The sequence below is a fragment of the Lutjanus erythropterus genome, chromosome 8 (genome assembly GCF_056507025.1).
Source record: "Lutjanus erythropterus isolate fLutEry1 chromosome 8, fLutEry1.hap2, whole genome shotgun sequence".
Taxonomy (NCBI): Eukaryota; Metazoa; Chordata; class Actinopteri; order Lutjaniformes; family Lutjanidae; genus Lutjanus; species Lutjanus erythropterus.
The window spans coordinates 37,216,754-37,237,975 of NC_139324.1; the positions used below are offsets into that span (position 1 = coordinate 37,216,754).

The following is a 21,222-nucleotide window of genomic DNA, read 5'->3' on the forward strand; positions in this document are numbered from 1 at the left end:
ATCAGTTAATCATTCTTAAAAATCTCTAATGAACCTTTTTTTAATTCTCATTGACAGTGGTGGAAAAATATGGTCCTTTATTATACTATTTATTGTCATTACTTTTCATAAGTAGACAAAGAAAAAATGCTCACCTCAGCTTTATACATGAGTAGAAAATTCTATTGATAAGAACAGAGTACTCACACATGTATGGACTATTCATACAGCATAGTGTCACTTGTTTCTTATGAATGATTAGCATCTAGCTTTAGAGAAAGTGTCTTGTTAGAGGACAATATAACACCAGTTGAGCCAGAGTTCTAATATTTTTTGACAGAGTTTGAAAACTCGTCTGGAACCAGATTAGAGTGACCAGATCCCAACAAACCAAACATCTCTATTCAGCCCCGTAACTCCTAACATCTCTATGCTTTGTCCTCTGGTTGATTTAGTAGCACACAATAGACCAGAGATAAGTAGTTTCCCAGTCTTTGTAATCGCTGCATCTCCTTTTCTTTGCAGTGGTTTACATCATATTTCACCTACACCTACATAACCTGTGGTGACCTGCAGTTTTCTGTTTAAGGCGCAGAGGTTAACCTGCACGAGACCAACGTCTGCACACTTTAATTGAGATCTATTGGGAAAAAAGTTTTTTGTTGATTATATTTTTGCCAACAACGTGAGGACTATATATATATAACACTCATTCCCCATATCTCATGTACCCACAAAGAAACAAAACAGACAAAACAAGCGAAATACAACATGAGACATAACAAACACGGAGGGAAAAAAAGATGAAAAGGAGTTTAGGGCTGGGAATTATATTTAAAATCCATATCATGACAATCACGATGATCCTTCTCAGTGTCAGTATACACCACAACATGGTTCATGCATGCAAAAATCATGCAAAGTGCTCAGTAATGTTCATCTCATCAAACTAATTGAAAATGCTGGGAGGGATATCAAACAAAACAGAAACAATCAGATAAAATACTCCACTTTATAAGTTTCAGTAATGAGGATCTATCACCACCAATCCAAACAGCAGAAATAAAGGAAACCCTCAGTGAACTTAACTAATATACAAACATATTATATCCTCAAAAAAAAGACAAAAGACAAATAAAACACACAGATCATATTAGATCAGCCTGGTTTAAACATTTATTCCTTTCAACTTTGATCTTGAAACAAAAAAGTAATCATCTATATATCAACTGCAGACCAGTTTGTTAATTTCAGAAATCAAACTTTTAGCCTCAGCTTAAATCTCTGACCCGCAGTCATACACAAAGACACAACTCTGCATCGAATTTGAGTCAGGATCAGTCCGTAAATAATCGGGTTTAGAAGAGGGGGCAGCATGAGAAACTGCACAGCCATAAAGTTCTTTACACTCACAGGCACAGATGCTGATCCATACCTCGAGTACATGGTGTCAAACAGCAAAGCAGCTGTGACATTAAGCAGACACAATAAATGTGGCACACATGTTTGTGTAAACTTTGTCCTGCCCTCTTTGGACCTTAAAGCGGACTTAACAACCCGCACATAAGAATACACAATGAAGAGAACGTGGCCACAATAGAAGGAAATAATAATCAATCCAACTATGTCGTTTGCTCTCGGCGTACTACAGGCGAGTTTAACAATTGACCAGTTCTCACAGTAAAGTTTCTGTATGTGGGAGCCACATAATTTCAATTTGGAGGTCAAAGTTATGACCAACACCTCACAGCACAGAGGAACAATCCAGGCCACACAGATTAACACAGCAATCCTTCGCACAGACATCACAGAGTGATACTGCAGAGGCTGACATATAGCCACATATCTGTCATACGCCATAAGAGCCAAAATAGAGAAATCAGTTGTTGCATAGGAGTATATCACAAACACTTGCAAAAGGCACCCCACATATGATATAGCATGAACATCAGACAGAAGATCATTTAGAAATTTAGGGTAAAAAGCTGCGGTCCCATAAAGTCCATTGATGCACAGGTTACACAAGAAAATGTACATGGGTTCATGTAAGTTTGGATCCAGTATTATGATCACAACCAGAGACACATTTACCACCAAAATTACACAGTAACACAGTAAAGTGAGAGAGAAGAGTGTGACTCTGTAGTTGACTGTTGCACTGAAGCCAGACAGTGAAAATATAAGTACGCTAGATACATTACTCATTTTGCTAATCCTTCAAAACCAAAGTTAAGAACAGTATGAAGCTGTGAAAAGGTTAAAATGTTCATTGTCAGCAAGGAACATGTTCCAGATGTGTCAGCCACTGTAGGCCGGCCAGTGTGACGGTGTTGCACATAACTTCTGGGATTTATGAGTGTGAGGCTCCCTTTCCTCTGCAGTCGTGTCATTGGCTGGAAGCTCAAAAAATTAATGAATTAATAAGGTAAGGAAGAAAAAAGAATCCATGAACAAGATTATATTGTTGAAGATTTTCCAGATGAAAATACTGTTTATTAGACAAATATGTCTACACTATAAAAAAAAAGTATATTAGTGTTTTGAATGAGTCCTAATTAGGTTTCTGCTTTAATGGTGGCAGTCTACTTTGGTGGATTAAAATAACTTGAAATTTCATCTCCTATCCTTAAAAGGATAGATCACCCAAAAATGAAAATTCAGTAGATATTGAGTAGATAATTACTGAATTTTCATTTTTGGGTGAACTATCCCTTTAACCTGTTATTCTGATTTCAGTAATAGGCCATCTGTTTGGGTTCCTCTTAGTATTGTACGTCAGACCTCATGATATCCACATCTTTTCCAGATTTTTCCTGTTGCGTTGTGATATTTGCGTGGCGTGATGGACTTGAAATACCAGGTGTGCTCACAGAGGGCGGTGTGGTTCAGTCTGGTGATACCGGGCATGGTCAGCATACTCGAAACCTATTCCCAGGTGGAGTGCAGCAGCTTTTCCCTGGTCAACCCTCCACTTCTCCAGTTTAGGGTTAGGTCTACGTTTAGGCAGCAAAGCGACTTGGCTGGGTTTTGGAATAGATGATGATTTGTGTTTGTCATGTGGGTGTAAATAGCCACGTCGCTGTTCCAAACCTGGGTGCAAATAGTTCTGTTTACTACTGACATCTGGGTGCTGATACCGTTTAGTGAAGCAGAACAGATTGACCAACTGGTGGATGCCATGATATGATTGGCTGAGTTCTAGCTCACATAAGCAAATATTTTGTCTTACGGGGTGAAAAAAAACAAAAAAACAAAAACAAGGCAATAATGTTTTTAATCTACACGTCGTGGAAAAGTCAGTGTTGGCTGTTCGTGTTTCGTCCTACAAGTTCTGACACCAGCACAGACTGATCGGAGTGAATATAACATTAAACATGCTGAAAAAAAGGCCCCATTACATTACAGCAATAGAAAAACCTTCTGCTCACTGTGACCCACAGCTTCTATGTACATACACAGACAGCACAGAACAGTCCCATATCCAGTAATGGAACAAGGCAGATATTCCCACAGTCAGTGAAAGCAACGCGCATCAAAACAAACAGAATATTAACTGTTCATTTGTGGTTTTACACATTATTGGTAAACATTATAATTTAAGGCTTTTGTTAAAACTCTTTCCACTGATTTTTAGTTTACTAAACTTTAATTGTCATTTTGTAGCCTTCAGTTAGTGGTGATGTTGAATTCTTGTGTAACTGCTCCTGTTTTGTTTTCCCCATTTATATCACTGAGGTTCACAATGGCTGAGATGTAAACACACCAGGTTCAAATTATTTTCAGGCTGTGGTTTGTCTCTGATTGAGATTAGAATCAGCAGTGGTTGGTCTGTTTTACAGAATTTACTGTTAATTAGCTATTTCTTAATATTTCAATGATCCTTTCACTCAAACAATAATCAGCTGTTTCAGTTTAGCTTTTGAGCAGCAGTTGTTGCATAATAAGTAGATGCTTCATCCTGTATTCATGGTTTTGGACATTGGGGTTTCATTTCAGAAATAAGTCAAGAAAGGCCTTAATCTTTGGTACTGGGTAAGACTGTATGCAGAGAAAATGTTAGCATTTTAGAATCATGTTAATTGACTGTATATTCTGTGAAAACAGCATGAATTGTGTTAATGTTATGGTCCACAACAGACAGATGTTGTACTAAATGTGACACACACAGACAAAGAGTTCACGTAGTTAATAATTTCAAGCCATGCACAATATTCTTACAAAGTCCCTGTAGGGACAACTTAGAATATATCTGGATCGTTTTACAGACCTTACAAGTTTGTGTCATCTCTAAATTTTCTGATATTGAAATGCTTCAAGGTCATATCTCTGACAACCCAACTTCCTGGTTTGATGTTGGTGAACGTTCATCACGGGCTAAACCTGTATCCTATTGATCAGAAATATTCAACTTTGACAAGTGACAAGTGGCACGTAACCAGTTAATAAACAAAAAATAATAATGACGTTATTTATCAGATGAGATGAATCAACATTACCAGGTCTATTACTTATCTTTCATTTATTTTCAAATAAGCTGATTATTAACTAAATGAACATGGTGCAGAAGTATTGGGATGATTCATAAACATAAATCATAAACATAAGCTGCCATAAAGAAGACCATATTTAAGCTCCTCTGGTATGAAATATACATTTATGGGGTCAGAATTATCCTCATATTTGCATGACTTTGGCTCCTCTTTAGCTAATAGTTGTCTTTTCCTACACAGCACAACATTTGATTCTACGGCACTTTTTCACAGCCTGAAAGGCAGACAGAGATCAACCTTCTCTGATTTTAACACCTTTATTTATCCCATCATACAAAACTGACATATCTGTTCATCCTTCCTGTGAATTCATACAGCACCCTAGAAAACTCTGGAGAGTACACCAACAAAACAACCCTGTTTGTTCAAAATACAGAGATATTTGAGTCGTACATGTATCAGACTTTCGGTGTCAGTTTAAATCTTTGACCTGCCGACACACACAAATGTATTATTCTCTTTTTAATTTTAGTCAGGATCAGTCCATAAATAATCGGGTTTACAATAGGTGGGATTATGAGAAATTCTAAGGCCATGAAGTTCTTTAAATGCTGTGGTACAGATGCTGATCCATACCTCGAGTACATAAGATCAAACAGCAAAGCAGCTGTGAGATTAATCAGACATAATAAATGTGGCACACATGTCTGTGCAAATTTTCTCCTGCCCTCTTTGGACTTTAAAGCCAACTGTCCGAGCCACACATATGACCATGCAATGGTGAGAATTTGACCAAAATTAAAACAGATAACAAACAATCCAAAAATGTTGTTTGCTCTCGTCGAACCACAAGCAAGTTTAACAACTGACCAGTTCTCACAGTAGAGTTTGTCTATGTGGGAGCCACATAATGTCAGCATGGATGTTACAATTACAACCATACCCATACAACAAAAAGGAACAATCCAGGCCAAACTGATTAACACAACAATCCTTTGCACAGACATCACAGAGTGATACTGCAGAGGTCGACATATAGCCACATATCTGTCATAGGACATTACAACTAGAATAGAGTAGTCTGTTAGGGCATTGGAGTAAATAACAAACACTTGCAAAAGACATCCTGCATATGATATTATATGAACATCAGACAGAAGATCAGTGAGGAATTTTGGGTAAAAACCTGCAGCCCCATAAAGTCCATTGATGCACAAACAACACAAGAAAATGTACATGGGCTCATGCAAGTTTGGATCCAGTATTATGATCACAACCAGAGACACATTTACCACCAAAATGACACAATAACACAGTAAAGTGAGAGAGAAAAGTGTGACTCTGTAGTTTGCTGTTGCACTGAAGCCAGACAGTGAAAATACAAGTATATCTGTACTGGATGTAGAATTCATTCTGGAGTTTTTCAAGTGAGTTGAGAATTGAAGGCTGGATCTTAGAGGAGACTCACTGTTCTCAGGTGTGCCACTGGCTGGCAGTTCAACATTGAAAGGAATAATACAAGTATTTTCCCACAAGTACTTGTAGGCACTGGCAGGGGTGTTCCCAGACTTGACTGGGGTGTGTCATGGCCATGGCAGTGCTTCCTGTTATCTCCCAGTGTTTTCCTTTGTTTCCTTCCTCCCCTTGTGTCTTTAGGTGCGTTCGAGATGAGCCAGGCCTGCACAGAATGGATCAACGGGAATCGCTGTACAATGCTTGCCAGTTAGATTTGTGTCCAACTTGATGTTTGACTGACTTCATGTACACGTGGGCAACAATAACTGCAGCCAGAGTTTTTAAAGCCAGGCGCCACAGTCGCTCTCCAACGACTGCAAGCGCCTGGCTGTCATCTGATTGATTGCCTCTTAATTTTGACAACAAATACCACATGTTATATAAAATACTAAATTTCTGTGTAATATTTAACACTAGCTATATTAGTCTTATGTTGTGCAATGAAGTTTTACTCAGATAACTACAGTAGCATATATTACAAAGTGCAAATATCAGATCATGTGACAGAAGGGAGATGTCTTCTATTTCAGCTTCAAGAATGCACTTTATTTCTATTATATTTTTTTGTCTCAACCTCTGCAACAAAAATGCTGATTTCATTCCGTGTGACATTCCTTTTTTAGCCTTTCTCTCAGCATTCGTCATGATCATCCCCTTGCAGTCAGTGTGAATGAATATTAATTTGTGGCTTTTCATTGACCATTTATAGGCAACTATGGGTAATACAGGACCTCCGCAAAAGGTGCGCTACATTTCAAGTTTGTTTGATTGTGATTTATAAAGGAAAAACTGGCGTAGGACATGCCTACTTCCTGTTTTATGAATCTTAATGTTGCTGTGCATAAGCACTTCCTGTGTTTCGTCCGTACGCCATCTTTTTAGAGTGAATCCTAGGTACAGTTTTATAAATGAGGCCCCAGGTGAAGCGCAGTTCATAACAAACACACCTTTTGTCTGACTTTGTGTGGTGGGAAGGTGTTCCCTCTCCAGTCTCCTGGCTTCATCCTCACCTGGCAGCAATCATCTCATCACCACTGCCAGTCAGCTCACCTGCACCTTGTCAGTCATTCACTTTATCAACCCTGGTTTCCACACTTCTAGTGCTGTTTCACTCAGTCTGCAGTGCGTAAGACTTTAGGCCTCATGTTTTCTCCAGCGATCCATTATTCCTTGTGTCGCCTCCATGTTAATGGTGTTGTTTCTGCAGTGCCTCAGGACCACGCTCATCTCCCTGCCTGCACTCCTGACTGCCTGTTTTCAACCTGCTATCTCTAGGCCGTGTCCAGCTCCGGTAACCCAGCTATTCTGCACTGCCCTCTGCCTCACCCCACTGACTCCTTCCATCTCCGTTCCCCTTCCATCCCTGCAATAATCATTGTTTAATATTCACCACCCCTGAGTTGTGTCTCATCTGTGTCATGCATTTGGGTCCATCTACCACAAACCATAACAGGGTGGCCTGAGTTTGCTCAGTTGCAACAAATCCTTCATATGTAAATGTTAGAATTCTAGTTATTTGGTAAAACTTTTTTTCTTATTGATTTTTAGTTGATTAAATGTTAGTTGTAATTTTATAGGTTTCACTTGGTGGTGCTGTTGAATTATTGTGTAACTGCTCCTAATTTGTCTTCCCCATTTATATCAATGAGGCACACAATGGTTGAGATGTAAACACAACTACACCGAGTCCAAAATATTTTAAGGCTGTGGTTTGTCTCTGATTGAGATTAGAATCAGCAGGGGTTGGTCTGTTTTACAGAATTTACTGTTAATTAGCTACTTCTCAATGTTTCAATCATCCTTTCACTCAAACATAATAATCAGCTGTTTCACTTTAGCTTTTGAGCAGCAGCTGTTGGATAAGTAGATGTGTTATCATATATCCACTGACACTGGAGTTTAATTTCTGACATGCTATGTACAAAAAAAAAAATAGTCAAGAAAGGTCCTAAACATGGTATTGGATAAGATTGTTTGCAGAGAAATGTTAATGATTTTAGAAACATATGATTTGACAGTATATTCTGTAGGTTCTGGTAGGTTTTACTGACATTTACACATTTGTTAATAAACAGAAATTAATAATGACATTATTTATAAGATTCATCTACATTACCCGGCTTATGACTTATCTTTGATTTATTTTCAAATTAAATGACATATTAACTATATAAACTTGGTGCAGAAGTGTTTCAATGATTCAGAAACATCAATCATAGACATGCCCACGAGAATGAAGAGCATATTTAAGATCTTCAAGTATGAAATACACATTTATGGGGTCAGGATTATCCTTCTTTGTCTATAACTTAAGCTTCTCTTCAGCTCATAGTTGTGTTTCCCTGCAGAGCTCAACATCTGATCTTACTGCACTTTTCACAGCCTGAAAGACCATCACACACAGATCAGCCTTCTCTGTTTTTAACACCTTCATTTATCCCATCATACAAAACTGACATATCTGTTCATTCATGATGTGAATTCACACAGCACCATACTGTGAGCCAGATATGTTTTAAATGATGCCTATCACAGCTGTTGGTTGTACATGCTGGAAATGAAAATGTTTTCTTGAACTTTTCTTAGTTTAAGTAATATAAAACTCTGGAGAGTACACCAACAAAACAACCCTGTCTGTTCAAAATACAGAGATATTTGAGTCGTACATGTATCAGACTTTGAGTGTCAGTTTGAATCTTTGACCTGCCGACACACACAAATGTATTATTCTCTTTCTAATTTTAGTCAGGATCAGTCCATAAATAATCGGGTTTACAATAGGTGGGATTATGAGAAATTCTAAGGCCATGAAGTTCTTTAAATGCTGTGGTACAGATGCTGATCCATACCTCGAGTACATAAGATCAAACAGCAAAGCAGCTGTGAGATTAATCAGACATAATAAATGTGGCACACATGTCTGTGTAAACTTTCTCCTGCCCTCTTTTGTCCTTAAAGCCAACTTTAAAAGCCATACATATGAACATGCAATGAGGAGGATTTGACCAAGATAAAAACAGATAAAACACAATCCCAAAATGTCATTTGCTCTCGTCGAACCACAAGCAAGTTTTACAATCGACCAGTTCTCACAGTAGAGTTTATCTATGTGGGAGCCACATAATTTCAGCGTAGATGTTAAAATACTGATTGTAGTCTCACAGCACAGAGGTACAAGCCAGACCACACCAACTAGCACAGCAATCCTTTGCACAGACATCACAGAGTGATACTGCAGAGGTCGACATATAGCCACATATCTGTCATAGGACATTAGAACTAGAATAGAGTAGTCTATTTTTGAATTGGAGTAAATAACAAACACTTGCAAAAGACACCCTGCATATGATATTATATGAACATCAGACAGAAGATCAGTGAGGAATTTTGGGTAAAAACCTGCAGCCCCATAAAGTCCATTGATGCACAAACAACACAAGAAAATGTACATGGGCTCATGCAAGTTTGGATCCAGTATTATGATCACAACCAGAGACACATTTACCACCAAAATGAGACAAAAACACAGTAAAGTGAGAGAGAAAAGAGTGACTCTGTAGTTTGCTGTTGCACTGAAGCCAGACAGTGAAAATACAAGTATATCTGTACTGGATGTAGAATTCATTCTGGAGTTTCTCCAGTCAGTTGAGAATTGAAGGCTGGATCTTAAAGGAGACTCACTGTTCTCAGGTGTGTCATTGGCTGGCAGTTCAACATTGAAAGGAATAATACAAGTATTTTCCCATAAGTACTTGTAGGCACTGGCAGGGGCGTTTCCAGATTTTTTTTGACTGGGGTGGCCCAAGTGTGTATGTGTGTGGGCCATAACATACTCAGTTACAACAAATGCCATGTTAGTAAACATTATGATCTCATGTTTTATTTTTGTTTGTTTTTGGTTTTTTTTAACATTTTTCATTGAATTTTAGTTGATTAAACTGTAATTGTCATTTTGTAGCCTTCAGTTGGTGGTGATGTTGAATTCTTGTGTAACTGTTCCTGGTTTGTTTCCTCGTTTCTATCAATGAGCTTCACAATGGCTGAGATGTAAACACAAGTAACCTGGGTTTAAAATATTTTAAGGCTGTGTTTATGTCTCTGATTGAGATTAGAATCAGCAGTGGTTGGTCTCTTTTAAAGAATTTACTGTTAGTTAGCTACTTCTCAATGTTTCAATCATCCTTTCACTCAAACATAATAATCAGCTGTTTCACTTTAGCTTTTGAGCAGCAGCTGTTGGATAAGTAGATGTGTTATCATATATCCACTGACACTGGAGTTTAATTTCTGACATGTTGTGTACAAGAAGAAATGAGTCAAGAAAGGTCCTAAACTTTGGTATTGGTTAAGATTGCATGCAGGGAAATTTAAGTATTTCAGAAACATATTAATTGACTGTAGATTCTGTGAAAACAGCATGAATTGTGTTAATGTCATGATTCACAACAGACAGATGTTGAGCTAATTGTGTTTAGAGTTTTGAAATATAACTTATACGGAAGACAGTTCAATGAGTTTATAATTTCAAGCCATGCATGATATTCTTACAAAGTCCCTGTAGGGACTACTTACCTGGTAGTTTTACACATCTGTCTAATTTCTAATATTTCTAATACTGAAATGCTTCGATTTCACGTCTCTGACAGCCCAACTCCCTGATTTGATGTTGGTGAACTGATCTGAAAACTCTACACTTTGATCACAGCCTGAACCTGAATCCTGTAGATCAGAAATACTCAATTTACTTTGCAAAATGACAGGACGCCAGCAGCCCCACTGGAATGGTAGATGGTGGCAGCAGCGGCCCTGCTGAGACAGGAAATGGTGGCGGTGGTGATGATGACCCTGCTAGGTCAGGAGATGATGGTAACGGCGGCAGCTTCACCGGAACAGGAGATGGTGGTGGTGGCAGCAATGGCCCTGCTGAGACAGGAGATGACTGCGGCTCAGCCAGAACAAGAGACCGCTGCAGCCCAGCCGGGACAGGTGATGGGGGCAACGATGACCCCGCCAGGTCAGGACATGACAGTGGTGGCCCCGGCCCCACCGGAACAGGATATGGTGGTGGTGGTGGCAACAACGGCCCCGCCAAGACATGAGATGGCTGCGGCCCAGTCAGAACAGGAGATGGCTGCGGCCCAGGCGGGACAGGAGACAGCAGCGGCGGCAGAGACAGCCCCGCCAGGAGAGCAGACAGCAGCAAAAGCCTCGCTGGGACAGGAGACAGTGGCGTTGGTGACGATGACCCTGTCCGGAAAGGAGGTGGCGGTGCCAGCCCCAACAGAACAGGAGATTTGAAGGCTAGGTTGCTGGGCAGTGAAACCAAACTAAGATCCTGCCTCTCACTGGACTGATAACCAAATACACTTGAAGATAATGGGGTGGCCAATCAGAGGTCGCCAGGTGCCCATCCAGGTCCCCCCTCTAGAAACGCCCCTGATCCCTGCCTTTATACTTGTTTTTGGACCAAAGGTAAAATTATTGTCATTGTTGCACATATTTTTGTTTTGGATTCAAATGACAAAAAAAAAAAATGATGCTAACTATTTTGATAAGTATATTGTTACCATTTCATGGATATATTATTGTATTGAACAATTTTCTTTACATCTGGCAAAAGTTTTGAAATAATTGCAAAATAAATGTAACTGTCTTAACCTTTTGTGTACCCTCATACACATATTTGTGTATCAGACTGTGTATCACACAAAAAAATGTAGTATATTATTTTTAATTCATTTATTGTTCGTTTGTTTCATTTTTAAAAAACAGTGGCATCTTGTAAACAAATTGGCATTTAAAGGGTTAAAATCCCAAAAATGATGATGGAAATGATTTTTATGATCGAGACTGGAGTTGGAAAAAAGAAAAAAGTCAAACAAAAATTAGAAAGATGCACTCATAATATGTTTAATTTTATATTTATATAAATATACACAAAAATGTGTATGAGGGAGTTAAGTAGTAGTAGTTTTGAAGGTACGCCGAGTGTTAATTAAAGGGATAGTTCACCCAAAAAATGAATTTCACTCAATATCTAATTAACCCTGCGTTGATGTGAGGATGGGTAAAGATCTCCAGTTCACAAAACACTCCAGGAGCTTCAGCAGAAAACAGCGTTGCAGCCAAATCCAGTACAATTGAAGTGAATGTTGACCAGTTTTGAAATGTAAAAACAGAACAAAAAAAATGCAAAATGTCTCCATACTGCTCATGTGATGTGATCCAAGTGTCCGTAGACCGTGACATTAAAATTTGACCCAAAAAGACACCATTTACACCATGTTTTTAGCCTAAATGTCAACTGTAGCCTCTCAGACCTGATCCTTGTGCACACGCCTGAAGCAGGTACACAGGCTCTCGCCCAAGCGGCGTGACACGAGATATAGAAGATCTTGTGATACCTAGCAGAAAGGAGACATTTTGTGGCTTTTTTTTGTTCTTTTTTCACATTTTAAAACTGGTCACAATTCACTTTAATTCTACTGGATTTGAATCCTGTAGATTAGAAATACTCAACTTACTTTGCCCAAACACCACTTTTGAAAAATGACATGAGATCAGGGGCCAGTTAATAAACAAATATTAATAATGACATAGTTTACGTGAAACTGATTTATTAACTAAATGATCTTGGTGCAGGGCAGGACAGATAAATCTGATATTTTACTGCATTTAATAACTGTAACTGTATTTCACTTGTAAATGGTTTGGTGACATTTCAAAGAGTTTATACAACATTAAACAGCTGGAACCTCTTCTATCATTTAATCACAGAAGTGTTGAGATGATTCAGAAACATAAATCATAAACATAAACTGCCAGAATGAAGAGAATATTTAAGTTCCTCTAGAATGAAATACACATTTATGGGATCAGAATTATCCTCGTTTCTGCATCACTTTTCTTCCTCTTCAGCTCATAGTTGTGTTTCCCTGCAGAGCTCAACATCTGATCTTACTGCACTTTTCACAGTCTGAAAGGCCATCACACACAGATCAGCCTTCTCTGTTTTTAACACCTTCATTTATCATCCTGCTGGGGGCAGATTTGGCCTGGAGGCCCACAAGTTGAGTATCACAGCTGTTGGTTGTACATGCTGGAAATTAAATGTTTTCTGGAACTTTTCTTAGTTTAAGTAATATAAAACTCTGGAGAGTACACCAACAAAACAACCCTGTTTGTTCAAAATACAGAGATATTTGAGTCGTACATGTATCAGACTTTGAGTGTCAGTTTGAATCTTTGACCTGCCGACACACACAAATGTATTATTCTCTTTCTAATTTTAGTCAGGATCAGTCCATAAATAATCGGGTTTACAATAGGTGGGATTATGAGAAATTCTAAGGCCATGAAGTTCTTTAAATGCTGTGGTACAGATGCTGATCCATACCTCGAGTACATAAGATCAAACAGCAAAGCAACTGTGGCATTAATCAGACATAATAAATGTGGCACACATGTTTGTGTAAACTTTCTCCTGCCCTCTTTTGAATTTAAAGCCAACTTTACAAGCCAAATATATGACCATGCAATGAGGAGAATGTGACCAATATAAAAACAGATAACAAACAATCCAAAAATGTCATTTGCTCTCGTCGAACCACAAGCAAGTTTAACAACTGACCAGTTCTCACAGTAGAGTTTGTCTATGTGGGAGCCACATAATTTCAGCATAGATGTTAAAATTACACATATAATGTCACAACAAAAAGGAACAATCCAGGCCAAACAGATTAACACAGCAATCCTTCGCACAGACATCACAGAGTGATACTGCAGAGGTCGACATATAGCCACATATCTGTCATAGGACATTAGGAGTAGAATAGAGTAATCTATTTGCACATTGGAGTAAATAACAAACAGTTGCAAAAGACATCCTGCATATGATATTATATGAACATCAGACAGAAGATCAGTGAGGAATTTTGGGTAAAAACCTGCAGCCCCATAAAGTCCATTGATGAACAAAGAACACAAGAAAATGTACATGGGCTCATGCAAGTTTGGATCCAGTATTATGATCACAACCAGAGACACATTTACCACCAAAATGAGACAAAAACACAGTAAAGTGAGAGAGAAAAGAGTGACTCTGTAGTTGGCTGTTGCACTGAAGCCAGACAGTGAAAATACAAGTATACTAGTTCTGGATGTAGAATTCATTCTGGAGTTTCTCCAGTCAGTTGAGAATTGAAGGCTGGATCTTAAAGGAGACTCACTGTTCTCAGGTGTGTCACTGGGTGGCACAAGCATTTGTAGGCACAGGCAGAGGTGTTTCCAGACTTTTTTTAAAATGGTGACCAGGTTTGGGGAGTAACGGATTACACGTAACGGTGTTACATAATTAGGATACAAAAAAAAAGGTAACTGTAATCCGCTAAAGTACAGGAAAAAATATGTAATCAGATTACCCGTATATTTGATAAAAAATGGGGATTACTTAGCAGGATTACATTTTAAAATTAAACGGGATATATTACAATGCAGCAGACACATGCACAGTGCACACGCATTGCAACACTTTACGACTCAACACCACGTGAGATGACCAGCCGCGTAGCCTCGGTCCATGTGTAAACATACTGTAAGTTAAGCTAAGGTCGTTCATCATTATGGCCACTGCCGGGGAGAGAAATGCTTTTACTGGATGGAGACTCCGGCATCATTTTCAGTTTAAATCAGAAAAGGGGAACAACATCAAATTATGCCTCCCAGCTGTCAAAATACTGTCCCAAAATACTGTCATCATCCAGGGACTCGATGTCCAACTTAAAGAAACATCTACAGGTATGAAGACAAACCGCTAACGTTTGCTGAAATACACAGAAATCCAGTCAGCTAAAGTTAAGGTTTGTTAGCTTGCTAACACGTCAATAACCTGTCAATAACCTGTCAATACTGCTACTACTGTAGTGTATAACTACTACTGGAAAACATTTTGGGACAGTAGGTACTGATGCTGACTTGTGTCGTGCCAAAAAGTGATAACGTTAGGCCTCCAAAAACTGAATCACCCACTTTATATACATCTAACATCATAACCGCTGCATTCATCTGGATCAAACGGTCATAACGTGCAATAAACATAACGTCATGTCCTGTTGTGTGTTTGGTCTTATATTCTTGCTTATCCTCTGTATTATTTTACCTTCTCTGTGCTGTAAATTATAACCATCCAGTCTCTTTTTAACACTTTAAAAGTCCTTCTTGGGTTTAGAGGGGGGTATAAATCGTGTTTTTAGTGATAATAGCAAGATTTCTGCCAGAAAGGGCTATTGGCACAACGCCATTAAGGCTACCTGCTTCTGTGTGCAAAGGAAATCAGTTTCGGCAGATGATCAGTCATGTTCGGCACACCTGTAATTAAAGTCAACACCTGTTCATTTCATGTCACAGGCAATGCAGACACCAGGGCAGGCAAATTACATGTAGGTAACTCTGAAGCACGTTAATACCTGACACACCTCTTTCAGGTGGTGTTGTTTTTTTTACATGTAATAATAACTAGAACAATAATAATGATTGTTACAATTATCATTATTATTGTTATTTATTTATTTTTCTTTGTATGTTTCTCAAAAAAATACACTGAGCAGATGACACATCTTTTATACTCTCTCGTCTTTATTCGCATGTTTGATATTGAAGTAATCCAAAAGTAACTAAAAGCTATCTGGTACATTACTTTAATATTGTGATACTTAGAGTAAGTTACTGATTACATGTTTTTAACAGGTAACTTGTAATTGTACTGGATTACATTTTTAAAATAACCCTCCCAACCTTGGTGGTGACCCAAGTGTGTATGTGTGTGGGCCCTAACATACTCAGTTACAACAAATCCTACAATAGTAAACACTGTAAAGTTTTTTTGTTAAAACTTTTTTCGTAGATTTTTCGTTGATTAAACTGTAACTGTAACATTTTGTAAGCTTCACTTGGTGGTGCCACATTTATACCAATGACCGAGATGTTAACAAAAGTACATTGGGTTCAAGATATTTTAAGGCTCTGGTTTTGTCTGTGATTAAGTTTAGAATCAGCTGTGACTGGTCTATTTTACAGAATTCTATTTCTCAACTCTTGAATGATCTGTTTTCTCAAACATAATAATCAGCTGTTTCATTTTGGCTTTTGAGCAGCAGTTGTTACATAAGTAGATGTGTTATCATATATCTACTGCTTTGGACACTGGAGTTTCATGTCTGACATGCTGTGTACAAGAAGAAATAAGATGAGGAAGGTCCTTAACTTTGGTATTTGTTAAGATTGTATGGAGAGAAAAATTAAGCATTTTAAAGTTTTACAATGTTGATTAAGTATATTCTGTGAAACCAGCATGGATTGTGTTAATATCATGGTTCATAACAGACGAATGTGCTAATTGTGTTTAGATTTTTGAAATGTGACACACACACACGAAATTGTTAACTTAGTTTGTCAGTTCATAATGCATAATATTCTTACAAAATCCCTGCAGGAGCAACTTACAACATACCAGGCAGGTTTTACTGACATTTACACATTTGTCTAATTTCTAATATTTCTAATACTGAAATGCTTCAAGGTCACATCTCTGACAGCCCAACTCCCTGATTTGATGTTGGTGAACTGATCTGAAAACTCACTTTGATCACAGCCTGAACCTGAATCCTGTAGATCAGAAAGTCTTAGTTTAAGTAATATAAAACTCTGGAGAGTACACCAACAAAACAACCCTGTTTGTTCAAAATACAGAGATATTTGAGTCGTACATGTATCAGACTTTGAGTGTCAGTTTGAATCTTTGACCTGCCAACACACACAAATGAATTGTTCTCTTCCTAATTTTAGTCAGGATCAGTCCATAAATAATCGGGTTTACAATAGGTGGGATTATGAGAAATTCTAAGGCCATGAAGTTCTTTAAATGCTGTGGTACAGATGCTGATCCATACCTCGTGTACATGACATCAAACAGCAAAGCAACTGTGGCATTAATCAGACATAATAAATGTGGCACACATGTTTGTGTAAATTTCCTCCTGCCCTCTTTTGACTTTAAAGCCAACTTTACAAGCCAAATATATGACCATGCAATGAGGAGAATGTGACCAAAATAAAAACAGATAACAAACAATCCAAAAATGTCATTTGCTCTCGTCGAACCACAAGCAAGTTTTACAATCGACCAGTTCTCACAGTAGAGTTTGTCTATGTGGGAGCCACATAATGTCAGCATGGATGTTAAAATTACACCTATCATATCACAACAAAAAGGAACAATCCAGGCCACATAGATTAACACAGCAATCCTTTGCACAGACATCACAGAGTGATACTGCAGAGGTCGACATATAGCCACATATCTGTCATAGGACATTAGAAGTAGAATAGAGTAATCTATTTGCACATTGGAGTAAATAACAAACAGTTGCAAAAGACATCCTGCATATGATATTATATGAACATCAGACAGAAGATCAGTGAGGAATTTTGGGTAAAAACCTGCAGCCCCATAAAGTCCATTGATGAACAAAGAACACAAGAAAATGTACATGGGCTCATGCAAGTTTGGATCCAGTATTATGATCACAACCAGAGACACATTTACCACCAAAATGAGACAAAAACACAGTAAAGTGAGAGAGAAAAGAGTGACTCTGTAGTTGGCTGTTGCACTGAAGCCAGACAGTGAAAATACAAGTATATCTGTACTGGATGTAGAATTCATTCTGGAGTTTCTCCAGTCAGTTGAGAATTGAAGGCTGGATCTTAAAGGAGACTCACTGTTCTCAGGTGTGTCACTGGGTGGCACAAGCATTTGTAGGCACAGGCAGAGGCGTTTCCAGACATTTTGAATGTGGTGACCAGGCTTGGGGAGTAACAGATTACATGCAACACCGTTACATATTTAGGATACCAAAAAAAAGGTAACTGTAATCTGTTACAGTACAGAAAAATATATTTGATAAAAAACGGGGATTACTTAGCAGGATTACATTTTAAAATTAAACGGGATATATTACAATGCAGCAGACACATGCACAATGCGCTCGCATTGCAACACTTTACGACTCAACACCACGTGAGATGACCAGCCGCGTAGCCTCGGTCCATGTGTAAACATACTGTAAGGCAGGGATGTCCAAAGCATGGCCTGCGGGCCAACTGCAGCCCACACATGAAGCTTGAGCTCAACTCTGTTGCACTACAGTTTTAACACTAGATGGAGCCAACAGTGCTTCCCCACTAAACAAAATTCAGCAAAGTAAAACTTACCATGAGTCACCAGAAATGGCAGAACCGAAGAAACGCAAAATAGCAAGTGAGTGCAGAAGATTTCAGACATGGTGGGAAAATGAGTATTTCTTCAAAGAAATCAAGGGAAAGTGTGTCAGTTTGATTTGCAATGAAGCTGTTGCTGTGATGAAAGAGTATAACGTCCATCAGCACTATGAGACCAAACATCAGAGCTATACATCGTACGCCGGTGCCAAACGAACACAGAAAGTCAAGCAAATGGCAGCTAGCCTACAAGCTCAACAACATTTTTTTTTCCATGCCAACAAAATACAGGAAAACGCCACAGCAGCAAGCTATGATGTTGCTAAACTTATAGCCCAGCACGGCAAACTGTTCTCAGACGGTGATTTCATAAAGCAGTGTCTCATCAAAGTTACAGAAATAATGTGCCTGGAAAAAGTGCAGGATTTCAACAACGTGAGCTTGTCCAGAAATACAGTGGTGCGGCGAATCGAGGACTTGTCAGCTAACTTGAAAGATCAGCTGAGAGACAAAGCTTGTGCTTTTGATTTTTACTCAATTGCATGCGATGAGAGCACAGATGTCACAGACGCCACACAGCTGTTAATTTTTTTGCGGGGAGTTGATGATAATTTTTGCTGAAAGTTGAAAAGATGGGGCTAAAATGGGACAAGCTATGTAGAGTAACAACGGATGGAGCCCCGGCTATGACAGGCGAGCGCAAAGGAATGGCATCGATGGTGTGCGCCAAAGTAAAAGAGAGCAGAGGTGAGGCTGTGCGAATGCACTGCATAATCCACCAAGAAGCATTGTGTGCTAAGACTGTCCAGCTGGGCGATGTGATGAACACTGTTGTAAAAACTGTCAACATAATTCGAGCCAGAGGACTGGTGAACTGATCTGAAAATCTACTCGTTGATTACAGCCTGAACCTGAATCCTGTAGATCAGAAATACTCAACTTACTTTGCAAAATGACAGGAGGTCAGTGATCAGTTAATGAACAAACATCGATAATGACATTATTAATCGGATAAAAAGAAACATTATGAAGCCTGTTACTCATCTTACTTATTAACTAAATGATCTTGGTGCAGGGCAGGACAGATAAATCTGATATTTTACTGCATTTAATAACTCTAACTGTATTTCACTTGTGAATGGTTTGGTGACATTTCAAAGAGTTTATACAACATTAAACAGCTGGAACCTCTTCTATCATTTAATCACAGAAGTGTTGAGATGATTCAGAAACATAAATCAGAATCAGTCAGAATTATCCTCGTTTCTGCATCACTTTTCTTCCTCTTCAGCTCATAGTTGTGTTTCCCTGCAGAGCTCAACATCTGATTTTACTGCACTTTTCACAGCCTGAAAGGCCATCACACACAGATCAGCCTTCTCTGTTTTTAACACCTTCATTCATCCCATCATACAAAACTGACATATCTGTTCATTCATACTGTGAATTCACCCAGCATCCTGCTGGAGACCAGAATTGCATTGCAGGTTTCCTATCACAGCTATCGATTGAAAATTAAAATGCTTTCTTGAACTTTTCTTAGTTTAAGTAATATAAAACTCTGGAGAGTACACCAACAAAACAACCCTGTTTGTTCAAAATACAGAGATATTTGAGTCGTACATGTATCAGACTTTGAGTGTCAGTTTGAATCTTTGACCTGCCGACACACACAAATGAATTATTCTCTTTCTAATTTTAGTCAGGATCAGTCCATAAATAATCGGGTTTACAATAGGTGGGATTATGAGAAATTCTATGGCCATGAAGTTCTTTAAATGCTGTGGTACAGATGCTGATCCATACCTCGTGTACATAGTGTCAAACAGCAAAGCAGCTGTAACATTAATCAGACATAATAAATGTGGCACACATGTTTGTGTAAACTTTCTCCTGCCCTCTTTTGACTTTAAAGCCGACTTTCCAAGCCAAATATATGACCATGCAATGAGGAGAACGTGACCAAAATAAAAATAGGTAACAAACAATCCAAAAATGCTGTTTGCTCTCATTGAACCACAAGCAAGTTTAACAACTGACCAGTTCTCACAGTACAGTTTGTCTATGTGGGAGCCACATAATGTCAGCATAGATGTTAAACTTATAATTACAGTATCACAACAAAAAGGAACAATCCAGGCTACATAGATTAACACAGCAATCCTTCGCACAGACATCACAGAGTGATACTGCAGAGGTCGACATATAGCCACATATCTGTCATAGGACATTAGAAGTAGAATAGAGAAGTCTGTTTTTGCATTGGAGTAAATAACAAACACTTGCAAAAGACATCCTGCATATGATATTATATGAACATCAGACAGAAGATCAGTGAGGAATTTCGGGTAAAAACCTGCAGCCCCATAAAGTCCATTGATGCACAAACAACACAAGAAAATGTACATGGGTTCATGCAAGTTTGGATCCAGTATTATGATCACAACCAGAGACACATTTACCACCAAAATGAGACAATAACACAGTAAAGTGAGGGAGAAAAGAGTGACTCTGTAGTCGGCTGTTGCACTGAAGCCAGACAGTGAAAATACAAGTACACTAGATAAATTACTCATTTTGCTAATCCTTCAAAACTAAAGTTATAAACAGTATTAAGCTGTGAAAAGATCAAAATGTTCATTGGCAGCAAACAATATGTTCTAGATTTGTCAGCCACTGTTGGCCAAATAGTGTGAGCATGTTGCTCCTAATTTAGTTTGAGATTTATGAGTTTGACACTCCCTCTCCTTTGCAGTTGTGTCATTGGCTGGAAGCTCAAAAACTGATTAATTAAAAAGGTAAGGAAGAAAACAGAATCTGTGCAGAAGATTATATCATTGAAGATTTTCCATATTGATATGCTGTATAATAGACAAAAATATCTACACTATAAAAAGTGTATATCAGCAGTTGTTGAAGTAATTTAATGTTTTGAATGAGTCCCACTTAAGTTTATACTTTA

General features: G+C 38.4%; 6 protein-coding genes across 6 annotated transcripts; all 6 read right to left on the reverse strand.

The window, feature by feature from the left end:
- Positions 1-1,236: 1,236 nt before the first annotated feature.
- On the reverse strand, positions 1,237-2,184 carry LOC146323215 (olfactory receptor 10J5-like). Its single transcript, XM_084725439.1, has one exon. It carries the CDS (start codon positions 2,182-2,184, stop codon positions 1,237-1,239), a length of 948 nt encoding a protein of 315 aa, XP_084581565.1.
- A 2,743-nt stretch (positions 2,185-4,927) lies between these two features.
- LOC146323216 (olfactory receptor 2A7-like) lies at positions 4,928-5,881 on the reverse strand. Its single transcript, XM_084724141.1, has one exon. It carries the CDS (start codon positions 5,879-5,881, stop codon positions 4,928-4,930), a length of 954 nt encoding a protein of 317 aa, XP_084580267.1.
- A 2,774-nt stretch (positions 5,882-8,655) lies between these two features.
- Positions 8,656-9,609, reverse strand: LOC146323217 (olfactory receptor 52L1-like). The gene has a single exon (XM_084724142.1). The coding sequence runs from the start codon at positions 9,607-9,609 to the stop codon at positions 8,656-8,658; it is 954 nt and encodes a 317-aa protein (XP_084580268.1).
- Positions 9,610-13,202: 3,593 nt separating this feature from the next.
- On the reverse strand, positions 13,203-14,156 carry LOC146323218 (olfactory receptor 52P1-like). Its single transcript, XM_084724143.1, has one exon. It carries the CDS (start codon positions 14,154-14,156, stop codon positions 13,203-13,205), a length of 954 nt encoding a protein of 317 aa, XP_084580269.1.
- Positions 14,157-16,752: 2,596 nt separating this feature from the next.
- LOC146323219 (olfactory receptor 2A7-like) lies at positions 16,753-17,706 on the reverse strand. Its single transcript, XM_084724144.1, has one exon. It carries the CDS (start codon positions 17,704-17,706, stop codon positions 16,753-16,755), a length of 954 nt encoding a protein of 317 aa, XP_084580270.1.
- Positions 17,707-19,888: 2,182 nt separating this feature from the next.
- On the reverse strand, positions 19,889-20,836 carry LOC146323220 (olfactory receptor 2A12-like). Its single transcript, XM_084724145.1, has one exon. The coding sequence runs from the start codon at positions 20,834-20,836 to the stop codon at positions 19,889-19,891; it is 948 nt and encodes a 315-aa protein (XP_084580271.1).
- Positions 20,837-21,222: the final 386 nt, after the last annotated feature.